The following is a 16,995-nucleotide window of genomic DNA, read 5'->3' on the forward strand; positions in this document are numbered from 1 at the left end:
AATGTATCTCAAGTAATTGACATGATTTATTCCACCTTGTGCCTCTTCTGTTAAAGCTGTTCATGTGACCTTTTAGCCTCCTCGAGGTTTAACTCCCGGTCTGTTTGAGCATCATGTTGGCGCATCGTCCTCACATCCTGCCACCACACAACACAGATCCATCCCGCAAGGCTGACGCTGACGACGACCATTGTAACAGTTCCCTTGAAGAACCCCTAATTTTCTTCAGTAAGTTTTTGATATTGATATATAGTAAAAGCATAAGACTTACTGTTATAGCGTCTGTTGTCGGATAGAGTGCGATGCCCCAAAAAGCGTACAAGACAGAAGAGGCGCCTGTGCTACTTAAGTATATCTCCTATAGAATTAACTGAAGGAGGGGGGAACTAACCATTCATGGAGAACAGAGTAACAGCTCGTGCAGCATCATCGCCATCTCGTGATAAGATCTTGTTTGCCCATGTGAAAACGACGGGTTGGATCGAATACGCCGTTCCCGCCAAATCTATCTCAATCAGTTAACTCCAGAAAGTCTCGAGAAGTTCGCACGCTTTGGTACTTACAAAACGCTGCCATCTTTGCATCAGTCCCAACCATGTTCCAGCAAAGGAGGATAATGCACGCAATTATTTGGACAGAGCAGGCAAAGAAACCATATAAAGAGTGGACTCCCGTGGCATCAATTGCTACGGAAGTACCCAAGGTGAGTACAATACCTAAAGGAAGTCAGCCTTCATTAGCTCTCCGACAAATAAAATGTACTATGTACGAACCAATGGCAGTGATTCCGAGCGGATACATGTTATTCTGTGGAACGGTAAATAAGCCCGAAGCTTTCATCCATAGGACCATGCATGTCTGTGTAGAAAAAGCTTCCAATGCTCCACCGATCATCCAGAAAATATTGAAAATCCAGCTTAACACAGAAAATTAGGCACAGCTTGAGAAAGTGATTTGGGCGCAATACTTACAAGTTGGGTGTAAGCAGGACTCTCTTGACCAGTGAAAATCCAATATTGTGTCCGTCTGCGTTCTTAGGTGGTAAACGGCTGACAGCTAGCTCTTTTTCATGAGGCTTGAGGTAGAATGCCTTAGTCGACTCAGGAAGATCCGGAAAGAAGACAAAACCGAAGAGGGCGACGGGCAGGGTGATGATTCCATCAAGTATGAAAGACTATCCGTATATTAGTTAGCATCAGATAACCGCTATCACTGTCTCTTATAGGGAACTACCAACCCATCGCCAGCCAGACAATCCAGCTACACCGTTCATCGTCTCCCAAACAGCGGTCATCAAGACACCTGGTAAAGGTCATCAATCTCACTGTTCTATGTGTCACCATTACCACTAGCAAGCTTACCTGAAAACATGGTTCCCACCATTCCAGAAGCTTGGAAGAGCCCAATACGTTTACCGACTTCAGACCCCTTGTACCAGCTGCCTAGTATATACTGCGTACCACTGTAGGTAGACGCTTCTGCCATACCTTGCAAAAAACGCACGGCGGCCAGTTGGCTGAAGTTGTGGCAGGCTCCACAGGACATGGTTAAGATAGACCAAACGACTGTCATCAGCGGGAACCAGATTCGAGGAGCGACCTTCTGAATCACAAGGCTATGAGGTACCTGTCCTATGATGTCTGCAGTGAATGAGCACGGGCCAACATGAACAATTGGAGTGAAGGTTATGACTTACAGCCAACCGAAAGACAGGTAACCAGGAGGTTGTATTGATTACCAGTAATGTTGATGTCTTCTTGCATCCCGGACACATACGCGTTTGCTAGAACGGCACGATCTGTTCAGGCTTATGTTAGTCAAACAGTGTGGAGAGGTACTAGAAAACCGAAGTGCTCACCTAGGTAATTGAAGAAGAAGGCAATACAGCAGTAAGTCTATGACGCTAGTTAGCAGCCAATTTGGTAAATATCAGTGGCAGGCTGTGTACAAGGATAAAGAAGTCTATCTTCCTCAGTAACTGGGTTCTCCGATGTTAGTGACTGTGTGCATAGGCCGCTGGGAAAGCTCCCTACCTTGCGCTCTTCTGGACTTGTCGGGGCTTCACCCCAGACGGCCACGCGAAACTTGTCAAAGTTGACCCCCATTTTCGTGGACGCAGAATGGGTACCTCGTCGAAGATAGCTGCGGGGTGAATTGCTGAATCTGTAGTTCTCAGCGGATCCAATGCTGCGGAAAGGGTTTTACAGGACGGACCGTTTTGTGATGAAGGTTGGACCCGGTTGATTTATAGAAATGAACTGAGTATTCGATATGTTCGCATGAAAAGTTTTAGTTCTTCCATCTTCCCCGCGAATTTTCACCCCTGCACGACCAGGGGCCATGGATCTGGTGGGTCTTGTCTCCGCGACGGATAACCCGACAGATAGGGCGGGTGAGCCGTGGCCAGGTCATCAAATTTATGTATCGGCTGCAATCTCCCGAACAAGCCAACCCCGATGAAATGAGAATTTGTTTGCCAAGTTCTCGAATTCAGCGCGAGGCTTCGTGAGTTCAAGATCTCTGTTAAGCTCCCTCGGCGCCGAAATTTCTCCCATTGGAAAGATAAAGTCTCGTGCAGTCAAATTGATCCAAAGCACGAGGCACCTGTGTTAATTACAACAATGAATGCCCCGATCATTGCAAGCCACCCGGCGCCTTCAACCATAAGGCTTGCCAAGCTGCAAACGGAGCAGCAGAACTCGAACACCTCAAAGATCGACGAAGTCTCCTCCTTAGAGCTATGTCGTAGGTTCAAGTATCATTGATATAATACCCTGTCACGACTAATTTATTCTTTTGCCACAGAGATCATCAATAAAGAAGACGCAACTGTTACCAAGGCCGTTGAGACCTGTCTACCCCAAGTTGCCCTTGCAATCGATGTGATCGTACCACGCATACTTGCGGGCGGGCGAGTCATCTATGCCGGTGCCGGGACTAGTGGAAGGTATTCAATCATCGTCTCACTCAGTGCCATGTTGCCATGTCGGTGTTTGATAGTTGACTATTGCTATGATACAGGTTAGGTGTCCTAGACGCGTCTGAAATGTAAGTAAACCTCTTTTGAGCCTGTCATTAGCAGCACTAACGAAGTCCCAAGTCCACCCACATTCTCTGCACCGCCAGGACAGTTCATTGGATTGATAGCCGGCGGAGATCATGCTATCCGAAACGCGGTCGAAGGCGCTGAGGACTCAGAAGAAATGGGTGCGGCTGACCTTGCGATGTTGTCCCCTCCTTTAGGCGAGAACGACGTCCTTATAGGCATTGCCTCGTCGGGGCGGACCCCTTATGTTTTAGGAAGTATCAAATACGCAAATTCGGTTGGAGCAGCCACGCTTGGTCTCGCCTGTGTGCATCCAAGCGCACTAGAGGGACTCTGTGACATTTTGATCGAGTGTGTCACTGGTCCCGAAGTTGTGACTGGGAGTACTCGTCTCAAAGCGGGCACCGCGACCAAAATGGTATGACCTGCAGCTTTCTAATGTCGAATATTTCAAAGTAAAACCTGGGCTAACTTTGCGACGGTGCTCAGATCTTGAATATGATTTCCACAGGCTCACAGATCCGAGCTGGGAAAACATACGGCAATTTGGTTAGTTTATCTATGCCAGTCATCCCTCATTAGTCCTCCGGCCTGCTAATATACACGCAGATGGTTGATTTGAAAATTTCAAATGAGAAGCTGCGTGACCGAGCACGCCGCGTCGTTCGGGCCATCGTCCCCCCGACGGCCGTTTTCGACGTTAGTAGAGACGATGTCCTCGATGAGATATTGGCCCGCTGTAATGGTCATGTCAAACTCAGCATTCTCGTGGCTACCTCTGGATGTTCGCTTGAAGAGGGCAAGGCAAAGCTACAAGCCTCAACGGGGTCACTGAAGACAGCATTAGAGATGGAGTAAAGGTGGTTCATGGACTAAACGAGTGCTCTTGCAAGTTTACTAGCCCCTGTTATAGAAGTGAAGGGAATTCATCATGTCCGTGCCTTTCTGTTCTTTTGCCAAGAAAATTGTCCACAAAAGTCTTTTGAAGATTCTTTCTCTTTGCCTGTCCTAGGCGCTAGGTTCCTCCTGGTCAAAGTTTCACCCGAAATACATCAAGAACTTAGCAAATATGCTAATCGTTATTATTGTTAATCGAGGGGGTATACATTGTGCAAGAGTACCATTTTGCAATTGGCAAGCTCAACGGTCCTGGTGTGAGAATCCACTAGTCAACACCATAGGTATTGAGATAGTACCCCTTGAGGCCATCTACGGATAACCCGTTGTGTGGCCCACTATTTCGCCCCCACCATCAGGACCCGAGCGAATCTGATCAGGGACGTGCTCTCACGCAACGGGCGTTCTACTGGTCCACATATAAAACATCGTGCGGTCAAGTGACTGTTTCCGATCGATTCGGGGAGATTAGGCGACTTTGTTTCGAGAAGTTGCTACCCTCTATATTCCAACGCTGTGGACTGAGCCAACCAAGGACGTTCGAGTTGATTTCCACTGCAAATATTTGGTCAAGCCGGGCATTTTCCTCAACAGGGTCGAGGACCCTTCTACTCTATTTTTCTTTCTTCCTTCCTACTTTCCTTTCTTTCTTCTTTTTACCTACAAGAGAAAACATTTACTACAAATACTTAGTCCCCGCTGAGGGAAAGAGTTCAGCCTACATCATGGTCACCCTCAATATCCTGGGATTGAACTGTGGCACCAGTGTGGATGGTAAGTTCCTGGCCTATGCAGACTGGCGAGACTAGAAGATATTATGACTATATATCTAAACATCTTGATTTAGGTATTGATGTTGCTCATTGTCGTATATCTTCCATTCCGTCGTCGGCAGACGTGAAAATTGAGCTTCTCTCGTACACAGAAGTCCCAGTCAACCCAAATATCCGCTCCCAGGTCCTTCGTCTATGTCGTCCTAACGCCGGGGCTAGCGCGGCTACCTCTATGGCTGAAGTATGTGACCTCAATTTTGAGCTAGGAAGAGAGTTTACACGGGCAATCGAGGAGTCCGGTGTGGACCTGGCCCAAGTTGACCTCGTTGCGAGTCACGGACAGACACTATGGCACCAGCCCGTAGGAGAAAAGCGCTCGACGCTGCAGATGGCGGAGCCTGCCGTGATTTCTTATGGTACTAAAAGGTACGAGAAGGCCCTGGAGTAACTCTATGGCTACTTGGTACAAATCTATGTGCTGACCACAGAGCAGGACAGTTGTCAGCGGGTTTCGGGTTGCTGAGCTAGCAGCCGGCCGCCAGGGTGCGCCGTTGTCCGGCTTCTTCGAAGCTGGGCTTCTGTCAAACCCTGAGTTAACACGTATTAGTCAAAATATTGGCGGCATAGGTAAGTGGATGAACGGCGCAGCATTCCAAATTTCAGCCCTAACCGAGCCTGTGTAATCAGTCTATTGACGCTTAACATAGGAAATGCAACCGTCCTCCCAGCCAGCAGTTTAAAGGCTGCAGATTCAGAATCGAAATACTTTGCCTTTGATACCGGGCCTGGAAATGTCTTTATCGACGCTGCCATGCGCCTTCTAACAAACAACAAGGAGCATTTTGACTGCGATGGAGCACTCGGTGCCCAAGGCGAAACAGAAATCGACCACGCAGTTGTCGAAGACTACTTGACCAACGAGCCATACTTCCAACTCCAGCCGCCAAAAACTACAGGGCGGGAACTCTTCTCAGATGACGTGGCTCGGTCACTTGTCGAAAAGATGCAATCATCCGGCAAATCTCCTGCGGCCATCATTGCCACCATCACCCGTATCACAACCGAGTCGATCGCCAGGGCGTATGAGAGCATCGTCTTGCCTCTTCTAGGCGAGGGTAGGAGGAACATTGACGAAATCTATATCTGCGGTGGAGGTGCCTACAACCCTAACATTCTCAAACACTTGAGAGCGCGCTTCCCCCAGAGTAGAGTTATGAGGCTTGGAGATGACGATGGCCCTACCACGCTGGACCCCAGTGCTAAGGAAGCTGTTTTATTTGCGTTGCTTGGTTTCCTGTGTGTTTGTGGCCGAAGCGTTCCTGTTGCAATGGATGCAGAGACGGTAGAGCCGTCCGTTCTGGGGTTAGTCACTCCGGGAGAGAACTATCGGCACGTTATGGAAATGGTTGTTAAGGATCAAGAATTTGCGAAGGTGGGCATCCTGGGGAGAATTTTGATGTGACAGGTTGTCTCATTATCATTGTTACGATTTATTAAGTACTTTTAGAATTGTTTACAGTGGAGTCAAAGATCCTTAAATCATGTAGACCAGGACAAGAATATTTTATATTCGACACCGTTCTGACGCCTCGTTTTACGACTCAAAAAACCACAATGGTATGAAGAATCAAGTTTATTGTAATGCTCAACAAAGTATTGTAAGCCTGGCCCATCGCCAGAACCGTGATGTTCTTGCTCCAAGACGCCCGCGCTAGAAAAAAGTCTTCAAAACAACAAATAGCTGGTAGTACGTGTCATGTCGTCACAAATCTAATAGTCAGAGAGACGGGACCATCCAACGGCAAATTCAACCAGACCGGTTAGTGATATAAACGATCATGAGATCATCGGGTCGATATCGCCGTTGTTGGTCATCACGGTGTCACTGGCTCCATTCTGGCTGGTGCCATTCTCATTACTATTACTGTTACTGCTGCTGTTCTGGTTGCCGGACGAGCTATCCTGGGCGTCGCCGACCAAACCGAGATCCAGCTTCTCGGGGATATCTTTCTTCGCATCGCGGGCCTTGTTCTCAGCGAATGCGCGCAGCTTCACGAGGTTCCGGAGACGGGCCTCTTTATTAACGCCCTGGCTCTGCAGGATGGCCTCGTTGACGCGAGTCGCGATGTCCTTACGCAGGCTCGGGTCTAGAAGAGCGGCGAGTGAAGGGGCCAGGTTGTCGCTTGGGAAAATGAGTAGTGCGAGCGTCCGCTCCAGATCTTCCAGGAACTGGGGGTTCGTCGGTGCTCGTGGAGCGAGCTGCGAGGTTGCAAACTCCAGTGCGGGACTGATGTCGCCATCCGGAGTGGATGTGCAGGACCGGATCAGCTCCACCAGCTGGAGGCGCAGCAATGAGAAGTGCAGCGATGGGTTTTCATCGAGGATCTGAGATATGCTGGTTAGCCGTGGAACTTGAACAGCATAGACAAATATTTTGTGATTGGAAACAACAAGATGTTGTTGTTGCTCATACTGAGGACTGAAGATGAGTGTTTTTCCACAACACCCCCGAAGGGGATAGTTAGGAGTGGTGCATGAAACTGATATAATCATAGCAAAGAGGAGGGGAAGGGGGGCAGAGAGTACATGAAACGAATGGTTCTTACCTGAGGATTCAGCTCGTTGATCTTCTCAATCGCCACCTGAATGTTACCCGAGTGGATGGCCGTCCGGATCTCAACCCTTTCCTGGATGGATTCCAGATCTGTGCTGAGCTGGATATTGGCCTCGGCTGCGAATTTCTTCGCTGCAGATGGGTAGCCGTTCGTGATCAAGTAGTCCATTACCAAGTAGTTGATGTCACTGTAAACTCGACTGTCAGCCATTTTCCGCAAAAGGCATCGCAAGTCAAGATTCGCCAAGTTAAGACAAATGGGGGAAATTTCAGATAGACAAGTTAATATGTTCTCTACAAGGGTTTTCAGAGAGATTCCCAACTTGATTTTCAAGGTGCATCATGTGAGGTGTCATAGGGGGAAGGGCCGGAAAAGGCGGCAATGATGGGGAGGACTCACGTTTTGGATGGTTTGACCTCGTCGACCTTGCGCTCAAACTGATGCCAGGTCGGCGTGGTCGTCGAGGGGGTACGAGACATCTGCTGTGTGTTAAAGCCAGCAACCACGGGTGTCAATCCGGGCAGCATACAATATTGGCCGAAGCCATAATGCCGGGGGGACAGGCAGCGAAGAGGTACTCAAAGCTAGCCGTGACTGAAACAGTGTGTAGCCCTGCAGACGACGGCCATGGGGGAAGGGCAGAACGCTGGTCGAGGCAGACAAGGGGAGGGAAGGTGTGAAGAGGAAAAGAACAGAAAAGAGCGGAAAGAGCAAACGGGAAGAAAATTGACAGTGCTTAGGTAATCGCAACAAGCGAAGTCACGCGCGCTAAGCCCGACGTGGACCACTTCGAGACGAGTGGAATAATGCGACGTTAGGTCACTGATTGATTCTTGCATGCCTTGCTGCTGGCTTGGTCATGGAGTCAGTCTCGCCTTTCTACTCCCACACCCCGGAGGTGCGCTACTGCCCGCCATGGCAAGACTTGAGCATTATTGGCATCGCCGGCAGCTCGGGGTCCGGCAAGACCTCGGTGGCCATGGAGATCGTGCGGTCATTGAATCTGCCGTGGGTGGTGATTCTCGTCATGGTACATATTCTTTCTTCCAGTGTGTCTAGATGCGGACTAATACCCGGCCCAGGACTCATTCTACAAGTCGTTATCTCCAGAAGAGCATCGCTTAGCGCATGCCAACAATTACGACTTTGACTGCCCGGATTCGATCGATTTTGATCTTCTGGTGAAAACGCTCCGCGATTTAAAAAAGGGGTGAGGGTTGCCCTGTTCGGCGCAACGTCTCGTCGGTTTGTGCTGACCGGCATATGATGCCAAGCCAAAAAGCCAATATTCCGATCTACTCCTTTGCTGATCACCAGCGCCAACCCCAAACGACCACCCTCTACTCGCCTCGGGTGCTGATCCTAGAGGGAATCTTGGCACTTCATGATCCAAGAATCGTGGAGATGCTAGATGTCAAGGTACAGCTTCGGCCCCGTTGGTTGAAAGGGCTAGCACGGCTAATGCAATGGCTAGATCTTCGTGGAGGCAGATATGGATGTCTGCTTGGGCCGCAGAGGTACGTCTTGCCCCAATTTGGAGAATGGCCTAGGTCACTGACGGGGAGGGATCCAGTGTTGCGAGATGTCCGTGAAAGAGGGCGAGACATTGAAGGAATCATCAAACAGTGGTTTGACTTTGTCAAGCCATCTCTCAAGACATACGTAGACCCCCAGCGAATTATCTCCGGTAGGCAAATCGTCTCTTTTTCCTTTTCGTTTGTTTGGTATTCTAAAGTCCAGCTCTAGATATCATCATTCCGCGTGGAATTGAAAACAAGACCGCCATCGGTTTGTCACCTTTGGACATTCTTTGTCAGCTTAAATACTAACCAAGTCAGACATGGTTGTCAAGCACATCCAGCGCAAACTTGAAGAAAAGTCCGAGGTGCATACCGAGGAGTTGCGCAAGCTCGGTTTACTAGCCGCCAAAGTCGATCTGCCCCCAAATGTGCATGTGATGCCCTCGACGAACCAGTTCCTTGGGATGAACACGATTCTGCAGGACCCCGAGACAGAGCATGTCGACTTCGTGTTCTACTTTGATCGGCTTGCCTCCATGCTAATTGAGAAGTGCGTATTTTAATGGTTATCTGGTCTTTTTTCCCAACAACTCCCTTCCTAACAACTCTCTCTCTCTAGAGCCTTGGACATGACTTCATACGTCCCAACAAGCGTGGAAACTCCACAAGGCAACCACTACCTCGGCCTGACCACCACGGGCATTATATCAGCCGTTGCCATCCTGCGTGGGGGCTCATGTTTAGAAACTGCTCTGAAGCGGACTATTCCCGACTGTATCACGGGCCGCTTATTGATTCAAACTAAAGAGAATGATGAGCCCGAGTTGCACTACTTGAAACTGCCTTCGCACCTGGAAGAGCATGCCATGGTCATGCTCCTCGACCCCCAGATGTCCAGCGGTGGTGCTGCGCTGATGGCTGTTCGAGTTTTGATTGACCACGGCGTGGACGAGAAAAAGATTGTCTTCGTGACGTGTGCCGCTGGGGCGATGGGTCTGAAGCGGCTGACTGCTGTGTATCCGCAGATCACGGTTGTTGTGGGTCGCATTGAGGAAGAGGGCGAGCCGCGGTGGATGGAGAGGCGGTATTTTGGATCCTGACCGCATCCAGAGAGCTTGTACGGGTTAGTTTACCAGAGGCGTTATTGTGGTACATCAACATAGTCAATTTTTCGCGAATGAGTCCTGAACATATATTTGTGTTGACATCCAAATAGATAGTGCTGTTAAACGTGCTGACCTGTAGTTCCCAACACGGAAGTTAGCAAATTTTATTCGAAACGGTTGAACAGTTAATGCAAATCCTGTCTAACACACATTCCGATTTAATCATTACCCACAACTCTAGTCTCTAAACCGTTGATCTTCTCACACCCTCTTATACTTCAGTCTTAGTGACCGCCTTTTGTCCACCGCCTCGATTTCGCCGGCAGAAAAAAGAAAATTGTCTCCCGCTCTTTCAGATCCGAACTGTTCTTGTTTAACCATCCTTCAAACATCGCAAGTGTGCCTACTCCCGTTGCAGTAAAGGAGAGCAAGATGGCCGGCCAAGATAAGAAAAAGCAAAAGAAGGCCGGTGCAAAGGGTGACGCCGGTCCAGTGATCAGTACGTGCAGCGAAATGCGCAAAAGAAATGGAAATGGAAATCACTAACTCGAAAAAAATCTTTACAGCCGATCCTCGATTTGCCAATATCCAAACCGATCCTCGATATCGCTTGCCGAGCAAACGCCAGACACATGTCAAACTCGACAAGCGGTTTGCGCACATGTTGCGCGACAAGGACTTCTCCCGCAACGCCGCGGTAGACCGGTACGGACGCAAATTGGCGAAGGATGATACCAAGAAGCAGCTTGAGAAATTCTACCGTCTTGACGAAGACGAAGATGATGATGAAGATGAGGAGGAGGAAAAGGAAGATGGGGAGAAAATTCTCAGCGCAGACGATGACGACGAAGTCCAGAAGGAGTTAAAACGGGTCGAGAGCAGACCATATGACCCTGCTCGCGACGGTGGGTTTTCCTCGTCTTCTTCGGATGAGGATAGTTCTAGTGAAGATGAAGACGAGGAAGCTGTCGACGAAGGGGATGAACTTGATTTCCCCGATAAACAGCAGGCGAATGTGCCACTGGGAGACGTCACCGAGCGGATAGCTGTCGTCAATCTCGATTGGGATAATATACGGGCCGAGGATTTGATGGCGGTGTTTTCAAGTTTTGTGCCTACCGGAGGACGCGTGACAAAGGTCGCTGTGTATCCTAGCGAGTTTGGAAAGGAACGGATGGAGAAGGAGGAAACCGAGGGCCCACCGAAGGAGATCTTCGCCTCCAGCAACCAAGAGGAAGACGCTGACGAGGATGAAGATGAAGAACTCGACTCAGATGAGGAGGAAGAACAAATCAAAAAGTCCATGTTGAAGAGTGACTCGGGCGAGGAGTTCAACTCTACGGAGCTCCGGCGTTACCAGCTCGAACGGCTGCGCTACTTCTACGCCATTCTCACGTTCTCTTCCAAGGACGTTGCGAAACACGTCTACGACCTGGTGGACGGCGCAGAGTATCTGTCTAGTGCCAACTTTTTCGACCTCCGATTCGTCCCCGAGGACACCGACTTCTCGGACGACAAGCCTCGGGACCGGTGCTCCCGCATCCCGGACGGATACAAGCCCAACGAGTTTGTGACCGATGCGCTGCAGCACAGCAAGGTCAAATTAACGTGGGATGCCGACGACAAGTCCCGAAAAGAAGCCCAAGCGCGTGCGTTCCGGGGTTCGCGGCTAGAAATTGATGAAAACGACCTCAAAGCCTACCTTGGCAGCGACAGCTCCGAAGATGAAGACGAAGACGAGGAGGGTGGAGTGGAAGTGGTGGATAATACCACGGAGGGGGGTTCCAGCACCAAGCTATCTAAGCGGGAAGCCGAGAGACAGCGCATGCGCGCGTTACTGGGGCTGAGTACGGAGCCTGCTCGCTCCTCCAAGTCGAAAGCCCCTGTTGGCGAGATGGAGGTCACTTTTACTTCGGGGCTTGCCGGTGGTGTTCGGGACGATGGGATCTTTGAGAACGAACCTGAAATTGAAGAGAGCACGGTGGACAAGTACGTGCGGAAGGAGCGCGAGCGCAAGAAGCGGAGAAAGGAAAAGCTCAAGGCCATGAAACGCGGAGAGGATCCCACGGAGACCGAAGCGGCAGCCGACAAGGACGCCCCTGTCACGACCGAAGCATCAGAAGCGCACGAGGAAGATCTGGGCTTCAACGATCCATTCTTCGAGGATCCCGACAGCAAGGCATCCTCGGCTGCTCGTCGCAAGGAAGAGAAGCGCAAGAAGCGTGCCGAGCGGGCTGCCGAGGAGGCTGCATCCGCCGCTCAACGGGCCGAACTGGAGCTGCTCATGGTGGACGACAAAAAGGCCGAGATGAAACATTTCGACATGAACGAAATCGAAAAGGCCGAGAAGCAGGCCCGGCGGAAGGGAAAATCCAAGGGCAAAAGCAAGGAGGCCGCCGCCGCTGCTGTTGCTGCGGACGACTTTAACGTGGATGTCAGCGATCCCCGGTTTTCGCGCCTGTTCGAGAGTCACGAGTTCGCCATTGATCCCACCAACCCCCGATTTAAGGCGACATCCGGCATGAAGGCCCTGCTGGAGGAGGGCCGTAAGCGGCGGCGGACCGGGGATGACGGGGAAGCCGAGGTAGTTGAGAGTAGGGGCAAGACCAAGAAACAAAAGGCCAGGAAGGGAGACGAGTCAGAGGATCTCAAGCGGCTGGTGGACAAGGTCAAGCGGCAGGCGAAGGCATAGTGCGGTGTACATACATGAATAGGTAGCAAGTCATAGTTAAGGTGCTGCCAATCGGCCCAGAAGCAGAAGGGATCATGTGCCCCCGGTTCACCGCCCTTTCTTCCAGTCTTCCCTTTCCCCGGGCCTCTTTACCCTTTCCCATCTTCCCTCCAGATCTCCGTTGTCGTGGAACCCTCTTGTCTGAGAATTGTCCCAGTGAACCATCTCGGGACTCTGTCGGCTTCTACTTTGTCGCGTGTGTGTCTGGTCGCTGCAGGCGCCAATTGCGGATCCCCACGCCCCACTCCCTCGCTGGCAGTCTTCCTGCAGGCCATCCCACTTTCTTCTCCCCTCCGCCTACGACTGCTTCGCCTCGACTCAACCACTGCCTGCCATTCGCCATCCCTCCTCCTCTTTTTTGATGATGGCTCCGATCCCGCGGAATTAAGCAACGGGTAAGATGCAGTCTAGTCTTGCCTAGCTGTCTGACTACCCACCGTTGTTACACTGCGTATCTCGACGTTTTTTGTTCCCTGCGATTCCGAGCTTTTTCGTTGCATTGTACTCCATCATGCTGGGCCGACTATTAAGCACAGCAGCTTCAACCTTGAACCCTGCTGCCTACTCCAATCGAAACCAGACCCCCCTCGAATCGGTGACCGAGGAAGAACACACATCCAGCCTCCTCTTCCCCGATGCTAGCCTCCTCCGACGCTCCAATACCCATGCTTACCCGCTGCAATCTACCTTCACCTCTCCAAATGCCTCGACCGCAGGGGCCTACGATGACCGCGGGGGGTTGGAATTGGATGCCATCAAAGACTTTCGGGTAGTTGTGGCCCAGAATGCCCTGGGTGATCGGGACGCATGTGTTTTGCTGGACACCCGATCTTCGTCCGGTTCGCCCCCCACTGGTCTTGGAATAGATTCACAGAGCCTCGAACAAACGGGGACCAAGCACACCCGCGCAGTTTCCAGCCTCTCGCGCGGATCCCGTCGAAATTTCCCGACCCAGTCCTCTGTTGTCGAGTCGCGACCTCTCCCCGCCGCCGCCGCAGATGCCCGCCGATCAACACCGGCAAGCCCTGGCGCCTTCTCGCGGGCCCGTGGCCGTAGCTCCACCCTGGCCTCAGGAACGTGGCACGAAGGTCAATCCCGACATGCAGCCGATTCGAACGACACGGGCCTCCTGAACTGCATATTCGGCAGCAGTGCTTTCAGCTACCGGGGGTCATCCACGAAAATGCATATCATATCTGCCGACGAGGAACCAGGTGCTGCGACTAGTGGTTCACCTGCACGAAGCCCTCTTGCTCGTGCCTACACCACCGGCAGCTCTTCAGGACTGATGGGGGCTGCCCGTGGCGCGGATGGCAAGCCGCCCTCCAAAGTCACCGTTCTTTTGACCAGAATGTTCAGTGTTAACTTACCGGAAGGGGCCGAGGCATCGGCTGACCGATTTGACTATGCTAATGGTATCTACCAGGAGTCTCTACCGGATTTAGGATTCCCCTTTCCGGACGTCTCCAAGCGCAAGAAAATTAAAGAGAAGAAAACGCCAATGTATGCTGTGGCCATTACAATCCAGATTCCTCTGCTGGCACGCAATTCGGGACGGCCTGTCTCGCGATTTAGCACACTGAGCCCAGACTCTCCTCGGCCTGGTTTGTCCAGTTCTTTGGACTCGGATTACCGTTGGCCAGTATTCCTTGACGATAGCCTGTCTTCCGCGTCTCCACCTGCCAGCTTGGATGAACGTCTAGACTTACTCGTCGATCACTGGGATGTCATTACCCGCACACTCTCTCACCTGGAAAACCTTGCCAGAAATGAGATCCTCTTCCTTCTGAGAAAAGTGGACTCTCTAAGTGGACCGCATCCGAAACCCGCTAAACCTCCGAATATGCAACGGACCAACCAAACTATTGTACATCTTCCAGCGAACATCCTCTCGGTGAACTCCAAGCTCAAAGATGAGGCTCTCCGCAGTACACGCCGCATCAGTTTGGCCCTCCAGACCCCCTACGTGGTGACTGGTCAAAGCCGGTGGGGTGTCTGGCGGGAGGAAGGTCGTTCGATTGTGCGTGGCCTCGGGGACAAAGAACACAGTTTTTTCTTCTTGGTTCTTCTCACAGCATTCTTGGGAAACCACACCGAGTGGCTTAATGCGTTGGGGCCTGATTGGTATCGGCGTCGCCATCACCAGCAGCAAAAGTCCCAGCAGGACACCGATCCCATTGTCTCGAGCAGAACAGTTATTATTTGCCCCGACAAAATGACTGCTCGCCGGCTTGTTTTCTTGCTCTCCGCCTTTCTCCCATCTAAGCAACGCCCTGACCTGTTGCCATCCCCTCTCCGTCCTGGGACCTCCGCTTCCATGCGAGCCGTCTCGCAAAGCCCGCCTGCCGTACCTGTGCTTCGCCAGGAGTCTCTTCGACGAGCAATTGAGCGGCGTGCTCGTGCACAGCGACAATTTCTAGGCGATAACGATTATCATCGGCGATCTGTGAGCGCGGGATCCCCGGATACAAATCAGCGATCGACCGAGAATGATTTGACTCCCACTCCAGAGCAAATATCAAACCGTAGAGGGTCTGATGCTCGATCGACCAGGACGCTTGGCGCAAGTACCCAAGCTAAGGATGCTCGGGCTAAGAACACCAGTGGAGCAACAATCTCCATTACATCCCAGAGCAGCATGGTCCCTGTACCGCATTTTGCATCACAGCAAAGCCGGTCTAGCCAGAGAAGAATAGACCACAGTGCGACTGATGGGAACGAAAGCCTGGCATCGGAGAATCTGCTGAAGAGCCTACAAAGAAGCGAGAGCTCGGTACTGAGCTCGAATGGAAGTGCTCCTTCCGCTGGGGGCGGATGGGGAGGTTTATTCTCCGGGTTGTGGAGCTCGCGGCAGGAGTCGTCGGAAGGAACTGAGCCTTACTCCCCTTCTCATGATCGTAAACGGTCTGTGTCGACCATTGCCGGCCCTCCCATGCGTGGGCCAACCACTCTGAGTCAAATGGTCAAAGATGTTGCTGAGATTGAAGGGGAACATCGCCCCGAGACAGCACCAAGTGGTAACATCTTGATTCCTGCCACATCACCATCTGCCCCTCACGGGTCCGAAGATGAATCACCGGAACCATCATCCCTTACCAGCCAAGTTCGTGAGACTCCGCTGAAGATGTCCGTACGAGCGGAGGAAGGCGTGGTCGATGTCGATGTCCCACTTCCTGGATTTTTGTCCCTTTCTTCCTCGGGTGATTCGACTGTCGCTTCGCCCAGGAAGACTCGGACATCGGTCACAAGCTTTGATGCTCTTGCCTCGACGCATAGCAGTGGCTCGGGATTCCATTGTGGCCCGAAGGACAATGATGGTCTCAACATCCACGTCGCTGGCTGGTTGAAGTTGTTCCACGAAGACTTCTCACTTCAAGCTGTCCGCCCGTACGCTGCTTTGGAAAATGATATCAAGCGTGCGATGCAAGCCGAGCCCGCCCCATATTTGCCTTCTACACCTGCCTTCACACCCGAAGTGGACGGGACTGGGAAGTGGATAGATGTTGCGACGACTTTGATCGCAGATACGCGAACCTGCACCGTGAAGCGACTTCGACTGAAACGAAAAGTGAACGTCGGCTACGGTCTCGGACCCGTTCATAGTCCGTCCTCCCCAATCAACGCGCTTTACACAGGCAGCAGTCGCCAAATGACTGGAAGTGCTGCGTCTTCCGCGCATCTTGGTGGTTTCTTTTCCGGGCCCGGGAAGTCCTCCGGCGGCAACATCATTGAAGGCCAGGATTCGAATTTCGTGGAAGAGCGATTTGTTGAGGAACCTGTCATGGACCTTGATGGTACACTCGTCGATGCGGTGGAGCGTGTCCTCGCACGAAGCGGCTACTCGTCCCTCGCACATTCGCGAGCTCCATCTCCCAACCGCACTCGTCGCGGTGAAGACAAGGGGGAAGCACCACCCCCCGCGGCGAAGATGCGCCTTCCCTCGAAGTTCCTCGCGCTGAGTGTCGTAAGATGGTGCTCGGGGCTTTGGAAGAGGTTGTCCGCAGCGTTACTGCCGAACATTGCCGTGAGGATGCGGACGAGGACGAGATCGCCCTTGCTGATCGAGAACGCAACAGATCTCTGGCTGGTGCTGACAACACACTGCGAGAGGGAATTCGCAAATGGCTGGTTGATGTCGAGGAAGCATGGTGATCCGTCATCGGTTAGCTGCTGTTTTCTCTCACGTCGCCTGTCGCGGCAAAACAGCGTTGTCAAGAAGAGGTTGTAGAATATCCTCAGTATTGTTGAAGGCACCCGCTCTTTATGCCTGGATATCGAAACAACGCCCAAATCCCTGGAGATCCTCG

General features: G+C 51.7%; 7 protein-coding genes across 7 annotated transcripts; 5 read left to right on the forward strand and 2 right to left on the reverse strand.

Annotated features, from left to right (window-relative positions):
• Positions 1-50: 50 nt before the first annotated feature.
• N7510_008543 (pantothenate transporter liz1) lies at positions 51-2,105 on the reverse strand (the record flags this gene model as incomplete). Its single annotated transcript, XM_056980468.1, has 11 exons — positions 51-215; positions 272-336; positions 392-505; positions 564-716; positions 774-916; positions 972-1,174; positions 1,238-1,302; positions 1,362-1,640; positions 1,697-1,798; positions 1,859-1,895; positions 2,034-2,105. The coding sequence occupies 11 exons, from the start codon at positions 2,103-2,105 to the stop codon at positions 51-53; spliced, it is 1,398 nt and encodes a 465-aa protein (XP_056830677.1).
• A 516-nt stretch (positions 2,106-2,621) lies between these two features.
• Positions 2,622-3,904, forward strand: N7510_008544 (N-acetylmuramic acid 6-phosphate etherase; the record flags this gene model as incomplete). The annotated part of the gene is made up of 6 exons (XM_056980469.1): positions 2,622-2,745; positions 2,806-2,947; positions 3,022-3,048; positions 3,101-3,464; positions 3,536-3,595; positions 3,656-3,904. The coding sequence occupies 6 exons, from the start codon at positions 2,622-2,624 to the stop codon at positions 3,902-3,904; spliced, it is 966 nt and encodes a 321-aa protein (XP_056830678.1).
• Positions 3,905-4,668: 764 nt separating this feature from the next.
• On the forward strand, positions 4,669-6,178 carry N7510_008545 (uncharacterized protein; the record flags this gene model as incomplete). Its single annotated transcript, XM_056980470.1, has 4 exons — positions 4,669-4,717; positions 4,791-5,160; positions 5,210-5,343; positions 5,424-6,178. 4 exons carry the CDS (start codon positions 4,669-4,671, stop codon positions 6,176-6,178), a joined length of 1,308 nt encoding a protein of 435 aa, XP_056830679.1.
• A 374-nt stretch (positions 6,179-6,552) lies between these two features.
• On the reverse strand, positions 6,553-7,878 carry N7510_008546 (glucose-induced degradation complex GID8; the record flags this gene model as incomplete). The annotated part of the gene is made up of 4 exons (XM_056980471.1): positions 6,553-7,101; positions 7,323-7,518; positions 7,731-7,810; positions 7,861-7,878. 4 exons carry the CDS (start codon positions 7,876-7,878, stop codon positions 6,553-6,555), a joined length of 843 nt encoding a protein of 280 aa, XP_056830680.1.
• Positions 7,879-8,190: 312 nt separating this feature from the next.
• Positions 8,191-9,951, forward strand: N7510_008547 (uridine kinase family protein; the record flags this gene model as incomplete). Its single annotated transcript, XM_056980472.1, has 8 exons — positions 8,191-8,361; positions 8,414-8,541; positions 8,606-8,750; positions 8,806-8,848; positions 8,905-9,018; positions 9,078-9,119; positions 9,170-9,401; positions 9,471-9,951. The coding sequence occupies 8 exons, from the start codon at positions 8,191-8,193 to the stop codon at positions 9,949-9,951; spliced, it is 1,356 nt and encodes a 451-aa protein (XP_056830681.1).
• A 438-nt stretch (positions 9,952-10,389) lies between these two features.
• On the forward strand, positions 10,390-12,649 carry N7510_008548 (pre-rRNA-processing protein ESF1; the record flags this gene model as incomplete). The annotated part of the gene is made up of 2 exons (XM_056980473.1): positions 10,390-10,456; positions 10,524-12,649. The coding sequence occupies 2 exons, from the start codon at positions 10,390-10,392 to the stop codon at positions 12,647-12,649; spliced, it is 2,193 nt and encodes a 730-aa protein (XP_056830682.1).
• Positions 12,650-13,199: 550 nt separating this feature from the next.
• Positions 13,200-16,840, forward strand: N7510_008549 (uncharacterized protein; the record flags this gene model as incomplete). The annotated part of the gene is made up of 2 exons (XM_056980474.1): positions 13,200-16,652; positions 16,718-16,840. The coding sequence occupies 2 exons, from the start codon at positions 13,200-13,202 to the stop codon at positions 16,838-16,840; spliced, it is 3,576 nt and encodes a 1,191-aa protein (XP_056830683.1).
• Between the last annotated feature and the right edge of the window lie 155 nt (positions 16,841-16,995).

This window comes from Penicillium lagena (genome assembly GCF_028827675.1).
Source record: "Penicillium lagena strain IBT 129212 chromosome Unknown utg000006l_segment0_segment0, whole genome shotgun sequence".
In the NCBI taxonomy this organism is placed as follows: Eukaryota; Fungi; Ascomycota; class Eurotiomycetes; order Eurotiales; family Aspergillaceae; genus Penicillium; species Penicillium lagena.